Raw genomic sequence first — 7660 nt, 5'->3', positions numbered from 1 at the left:
TTTTATCAACCTACTGTCAAAATTACTTGCCTCTGGCTGCCAGGCGTGGTCACTCTTTGACTGACGCTTTGTCAAAAAATTTTAATTGGCTCCTCACGCTTTGGACCTGCTGTCATATTATGTAGATCATTGATCATCGCTCCACTTTCAAGATCAGTTTTCTTAAAGTTGTTTTTTGTTTGTTTTTGTTTTTTTTGGCGGGGGGGAAATTGTTTGACGAAGGTCGTCTTTTTTTTTTTTTTTGGTGGTACCGGATAAACATGGCATAAACTTCAGCAACCCCGAAGAAGGTTTATAACTCAGAGGTAACACTTTCTTTCACGGAACCAATGTGTTACTTCACTGAACTGGTAAAAGTTAATTTGGATTTCCCATTCTTGAAATTGTCTTTCGCAAATGACTTCACAGCGACCAAAACATAACCCGAAAGAGAGTGGAGACCCCAGATGTAAGTACAAGGTTAAATAAGTTCGAAATGGGGAAGGGAGAGTGGGGGTCCCACGTTTACCTTTATTGCCGAATGTATTCAGGCATCTGCTCTCGGGGAAATGGTATTAACACTTTAAACAAACTGAATATTCCCAAACATGACACCCACCCTTTACAAAATGATGGCCTTATATGCTTGAAACAAGATTTTTGAGCCTCATAAGATGAAATGTGGAATGTGAATTATATTGTATGTAAAGAAAAAGGAGACCAAATGAGTGAAAATCAACCAATGATAACATTCGAATATTAAAAAATGCCATGACTATATGAGCTCGCAAGTGCCTGGACAAATCTACCAATCTTCTTCCACAAGACATGAGGTATACAAAGACATACTAAGTCTTTTGACATATTATCGATATCAAATTCTCACAGTATATTAATATGTTGATGATATATAAAAGTTTGGTGGAGACAGGTGGAAAAAGGTGATCAAATCTACATGTGCTATGACTAACATCAGACAGTCTTTTAACTTTTTTCACTGTAAAAGCCTCGCTATAACTTGTTCACTTTCGTCTGTCCGCGAAATCCCCCTATTTAATCTTCTTAGGTCTTTGCATGCGTCTCTAAAAGTTGGATGATCAACAGATTATAAGAGCTGCTGCAAAATACGTTTTCTTTGATAGTTGTCAAAACGTGTAAAAAATAACAGGTGATTTACAGTATACATATCAAAAACATAAAAGTTGACATCAACACATGCCAAAGAAATACGGGCTAACAAACGGGTGCGTACTTTTCTAGACAAACGTGGGTGGGGGGGTAGTGATTTCGTTGAAATGTGGATGAGGGGGGCAAGGTGGTGTCAGTGTCTCAAAATGAGCAAAAATTTGTACGCTAGGTTTCTGTAAACTATTTTTTCTAATGATCCTGTGAATGCACCCAAAAGAACGATGTGTATTATTGGATCAAGTTTTCTTTCTTTTTTTTAAAAAGTTGTTAGGTCCTTGGTCTACACGCGTGAAACACACGGCTTTATGCTTATTGGCAAGCTACTATTTGCTTTTAACGCGGACAGGTTCAAGTGAACACGCTATAGTGATTGTATATGGCTGGTAGGTAAAAACACATTTCTTCTCTGCAATGTTTAAATAACATATTAAAGTAAGAACGTATAGTTGTACAGACAACTCTAGAGGTCGAAACCAAAGAGTTCACAATTATTTAACCAAGGCTCTTGTACCTCAAGTTTCTTGACACTTCCATAAAAAAGCTAGCGACAGAGAATTAAAATTTCCTCCGCGTATTGCAAAAAATAGGCCATGATGTAGCTCTATAGCAGTTTTCAGTAAGTTCTCACTCTAGTGGATTGATGAAGGTGAAGCTTGTGAAAGGAAATAAAAGTTTTGAGCTTCACTGGAATTTGTAAGGAGCAAGGGGCCGTTGAGCTAGAGTGGCACCACTGAGCAGAGGTACGGGAATGGGAAACATTGGCGTCTGCATGACGAACAAAACAAAGAAAAGAGAAAAAAACTCCAAAAACTGGTGAACCATAAAAAAGGGATCTTTGCCTTCATTCGTTATACAGTAGTGTGTATTTGTTTGTTTGTTTGTTTGTGTGTGTGTGAGAGAGAGTGTGTGTGTGTGTTGTGTGTGTGTGTGTGTGTGTGTGTGTTGTGTGTGTGTGTGTGTGTGTGTGTGTGTGTGTGTGTGTGTGTGTGTGTGTGCAAAGAACCAAGGCGCTCCAGCAATAATGAGGAAGAACACAGATTGAAATGTAAGTTTTATCCACGTATTTAAGGCGAAAAAGTATGCCAAGCTCATATTGGTCAGGAAAAGTATCAGCATTGGGGAAAAGTGCTTGATGTCAATTCTGTAGTTCCTTGTCCTTCTTGCGATAACCATAAACTTAAGATTATTGTTAATAAACATTATATGTAAGGTTGACGACAAGAGTTGAGGCATGACGCACAATCACGGCTCTTTGTTATAACTTCGCCATTTTTGGACACCCATTTCCGTGAGACAGGTTCACATTAGAATAACTTTAATTTGTTTGTTAAAAAACTGTTGTTCTTTTTTTAGCGCGAATATAAACCAGAACAAATAACGCGTACAACAGTTCTGTGTTTAGACCTTCAGTTGCAGCATCGAGAGAGTTTTGTCTGAGCCAGCAAACCATAAAAATTATCAAGATTAACCCTCCCCCCCCCCTTCCACACACACACATACTCCTTTTTCCAGAAGTAAAAATAAAGTGGTGTCTGGCGGAGCATGGCGGAGAAGTAGCATCGTGGTATGATATTACAAGATCTTTTCGCTTCCTGCTCTATAAAGTAACTGTTAGATCTTAAAATGTCAAGAACTGTTACTGACAACCAAAGAACAAATGAAACCGAATGGTTTATTGCGCAAGGAGCAAAAGTAACAATGACATATTGCAAGGAATTATGCATTTCAATCTCATTTCATCATTTACATTCGAAATATAAGATACCAATTAGGTACACTATTATGCCTTTCTAAGAGAAAAAAACGATGTTGGGACAGAGAAAGACAAAATACAAGCTCGCACAGTGAAACATCACCAGTGCTACCTTCTAAGCTTATTTATGTGTAATTTTCATATTATTTTGTCATACAATTATGCACCGACTGTAATGGTGGGAGGAAGCCCCTTTACGTCATTGGCAAAATGAAGACGTTGTAAGAGATTCTCTGAAGCAGCATGGATTCATGGAGACATACGCCAGTATAATAATATTGATTTACACAATAGGTTCACATTAAGCGGTAAGACAAAAACCCCCAGTAATTTACAATAACAATATTCACAAGATCGATAAGATCTGACACGCCGCAGGACATAATAATTCACTGTTAAGTGATATACATTTTTAATCTACAATTTTTCACACCATAAAACATGTTAGTGATATTTATTCAAATCATATCAGTAGACAGCGAAGTAAACAGGTTTGATTGCCAATGTGGAACGGGTATCTAACATAAAAAAATCACCATCAATGCAAAACAATGAAAACTATAGCCAAGAGAGAATCAACTCTTGGGACACAAAGTCATGAAAAACTGAAAGGTCAATGATTGTCTTGATTTGTGACAGACCAAAACACAGTCTGGAGAGTTTTGTTGTGTGCCAAGAAGACTAGCTTAGAGACAACACACACTCCATTACTCCATATCTGAGGAAAGCTAGTCCTTGTCTCTCTCCCATCACGGTGAAAAATGAACACATCTGAATCTGAGCACTTATCTCTCCCAAGTCCTGAGGCATGTTCAAGCTACTGCCCACTGGTCACACTAAACTAACCTGACCACTTTCATAGCCAACTACAGCTGTGGAGTTTTCCGGGAACACTTGAGCCCGTGACCGGGGATTGTGGTGACTCTGGCCCTGGTAGTTCAGAAACTCTCCGGCTCGCACAGCGGGAGGAGAGCACTCCACGGCCGGCTCACTGTCCAAGAACACATCGTCTAAGTTACTGTTTGCCCACGCGTCTCTGCCCCCCGGCGACACTTTGGAATTGTTGCTGGTGAGTTGCGAGGACAGAGAGTGCTCGGACGTGGGCGGGGGCTGATAACCCAGGCCGGGCTTGGCGTAGTTATGGTTCTTGCCCGAACTGCGTCTGCTGCTGGTGCTACCTCCTGACTTTCTGCGCACCGCTCCATGCTCGTCGTAGCTATTGTGGCCGCGGTAAGGGTTACAGGCTGCGTACCCACCACTATTGTTGTTGTTGTTGTTACTGTTGCTGTTGTTGTTGTTACACTCTAGCGAGGTATAGTGGTGATCTGAACTGGAGGAACCAAAGGAGGTGGGGCGCCTGCGGTACTGAGCCGTGCTGTCGTAGAGATCTTGGTCTGAGAACTTTCGAGGTGGGCCTCCGCCTGGCTTGGAGTAGCTGACAGGGTAACCCCCAGCCGCCTCCCCGGGGTGATGGCCGGAGTACATGGGGTCGCCGTACAGGAGATAGGACGAGTCATTGGAGTGATGGCGCCGCGCGTCTCTGACTTGAGAGTACAGCGGCGTTTCCTCAACCGAGACCAAACCATACGGACCAGAGTTGTTCAGCCGGGACGAGCCAGGGTAGTTCAAGGACGAGCCACTGAGATCCACTCTGTAACCGCCACATATATCCGAGGCAGCCGTGCCGTAGTCCACGGTGCCGTATGCCCCGTCTCTCTCGTCCCGACAATGGGCGTCCTCCGCTTCTTCTTCCGGGGCAAGGAGCGGGTAGCTCACACTGGAGGGGTGGTACCCCTTGCGGGTCATGTGCACGGGGGTGAAGGCCGAGCCTGAGTGAGAGGTCAAAGGGTTGCCGTAAGGGTCACGTAGTTCACGAAGTTCAGGGGCGTAGTTAACGAGCTCCAGGTAGCGCCCGCCTCCTTTGGCTCCGCGAGGCTCTAAGTATCCGTGGTGGTCGTACTCGCGGGCCGCTGGGAAATAATGTTCACGACCGTGGGACGGGCTTGCCTCGTACTGTGACGACTGCTTGGAGTCGGAGTCAAGCGAATGAGTTCGCTTCCTGCCAATTTTGGTAAGGTCGATCACTTGCTGTTGACAGAGAGACGATACAACGTTTGAGCATAAAGCGTAAGTGATGGGGAAGGCGTGGAAATGGACTAAATAAAATGGATGCTTGATTATATTTCTCTCTCTCTCTTTCTCTCTCTCTCTCTCTCTCCCTCTCTCTCTCTTTCTCTCTCTCTCTCTCTCTCTCTCTCTCCCTTTCGCTCTCTCTTTCTCTCTCTCTCTCATTTACAAGCGTACACACTTACATACAAATACACACTCACGTACACACACGCGAACATGAGCGCGCACATACTTGCACGAACACAAAAACAAACACACATACAAACGGACATGATATAATATACACAATAATGCAAAGAGCAAAGGTTATGGGAAATTAGTTCAAAGAGAGACAGAGCGCGCGATAAAGACGTAGAGAGACAGGACTCACAGACAAAATAATACCCACCCAGATAATGACAAAATGTTATATTGAGAGACACAGTTAGACATATAAATAGACATTAAAATAGACAGGATACGTTTGTAAAGAACTCAAAAGTCTAAATTGTAAGCTTACAATAAACTGGTATGATTTGGTATTACTTTGCATTTACTGTTGCCCTTTATGAGCACGCTCCTGTCTTTACACGTAGCTGGCTTAATAATCGAACAGTAAATGGTAGGGTTTGGGAGTTGGGAGAGCGAAGGGTGGGGGGCAGGTGGACCACATACTGTATAAACGCAAACACACAAATACACACATAAATACCTACACAGATGTAGATGCACGCCAGCACACAAGTGTCTATGTTCAGACAGACAGACAGACAGACACACACACACACACACACAGACACACACACACAGACACACACATACACACACACACACACACACACACACACGCACACACAAACAGACACACGCACACACACAGACACACAGACACACAGACATAGCTGCTCCATACCTTTTCCTTGTCGCCGAGCAGGTCGGTGAGTCTCTTCACTTTCCCTGCCTGTGTGAGCCTGACCGAGCCACCCCCTGGAGAGAAAGAGAGCAGAGGCGATTGTTAGTCTCTCAAATCCGAGCAACAGAGCGATACTTCTTATTTTTCTCATTGTTAAACTTAAGAAGAAATATCGCAAACAGTATGGTAAACAGTCAAAAAGAGCTCCCCAAACATCATATTATACTTTTACCCGTTAGGGAAGCAGAGCAATAGGGTCTCTAACATTAAAAGATACAAGAAAATGAGAAATTGCAGATTGCAAGCTGGAAATCATTTCATTTTTACGACAGGTTTTCTTTTCAACGGACAGAGGATTGAGCCTGATTCTGTGAGTGTATAAGGGAGGGGGGGAAGAAAGATATGGAGATAAGAGAGAGGGGGGGGGGGGGGGGCGAGGGAGTAAGTTCAAATTCTAAAGTTTGTGCACAAAAGACATGAGTTCGATCCTTGCGTTAGGAAGTTATAATTTCTAGAACAGCTGCCTTTCTGGCGCGGGATCTGTACCCCTTACAGCCGAGGATAGTCTTGATAGGCAGGGTCGAAATAGCCCACCTCCAAAACAACAAAGGTGAGCTCAGAGAGGAAAAGGAACTAACGACAATTTTGACTTGTCGACCCTCCGGAAACACCGAACCTTGGACGCAGTGGCAGCTTGTAAGGCGCTGTTATAATGGCTTTCGCTTCTTGCGTTGGTGGGTGGACGCGCTACCATTGGTAGATCCTGTTTTATCACCATTCCTCTGTTGAATATCACGTCTAGCAGTCTTGCTTTTTCCCCAGCACTAAAACACCGTTCTTGCGTCTATTCGCTTTTCACCCTCACCCCCACCCCCACCTCCTTTCCCCCAAAAATCCGTTTGATTTTTTTTTAAACGTGGTAAGTCGTTTTCAGTGCGAAATGGCCTCTTTAAGGTGGAAAAGCCGATACCTCTATGGAGTTTGGGAGGTGTTTTTTTCTCCAAATGATCACCAAAGACAGAGTGCTGGTTTGCACAGCAGCCTTAAGTTCAAACACAAAGAAATCGACCTAGCGCATGTGATATTCCCATGTGCTTCACCTTAAGCAAGAAATGAACCAAAGTACATGTAATATTTGGTTAGAAATTTTAATCAATGTAAAGTCGTCAAACAATATGATTTTAGCCCTGTGTAAAATTTCTTTAAATTGTTTATTTAAAAAAAATGGATGCATACACAAGCATGTTGATTATGAAGGGAAGCTTACTCTAATGATAACAGAGAGATAGAAATCGGTCTTTTTTGGCCGTGATTGACACTAACTAAATCCTCCAACTAAGCGAGTTAACAAAAGTTTTGAGAAATGCTTGTAACTGGAACATTAAACAACAATTTAGTCTAACTCATGCGTCATTCACAAAAAAACATGCGAAACTATGACAATGTTGTCGTTCGTCCATGAGGTATACACAACTTAAACGAATAGGAAAAGGTTAGCGAGATTCATGCACACATACTAGATACTAGCAGCATGCTCTGCTCTTGTAAACATTCTTTAATGTATAATGTTGTTTCACCACCCCCTCCCGCTGACACATTTCAGATCATTTAGGAGGCGGGCTTTGACCCTCCCTGTCAGAACTAACCCCAGCTGAGATGAAAATAACATCCCAGCATGATGACTGGGGTAATAAATAACCCCCTCTCTCCCCCCCCCA

General features: G+C 42.9%; 1 protein-coding gene across 2 annotated transcripts in view; it reads right to left on the bottom strand.

Moving 5' to 3' along the window:
* Positions 1-1417: 1417 nt before the first annotated feature.
* The window catches only part of LOC106013338, a gene marked incomplete at its 5' end in the record, with an annotated part of 14937 nt that continues 8694 nt past the window's right edge, over positions 1418-7660 (bottom strand). For both annotated transcript variants that reach the window (XM_013088790.2, XM_035972712.1), the window contains 2 exon segments: positions 1418-5008; positions 5943-6016. In XM_013088790.2, the coding sequence (XP_012944244.1) occupies positions 3752-5008; positions 5943-6016 (1331 nt within the window).

Source organism: Aplysia californica, unplaced genomic scaffold, assembly GCF_000002075.1.
Source record: "Aplysia californica isolate F4 #8 unplaced genomic scaffold, AplCal3.0 scaffold00810, whole genome shotgun sequence".
NCBI lineage: Eukaryota > Metazoa > Mollusca > Gastropoda > Aplysiida > Aplysiidae > Aplysia > Aplysia californica.
Note: the sequence above shows the minus strand (reverse complement) of the source record. Positions and strands in the feature narration are given on the sequence as shown.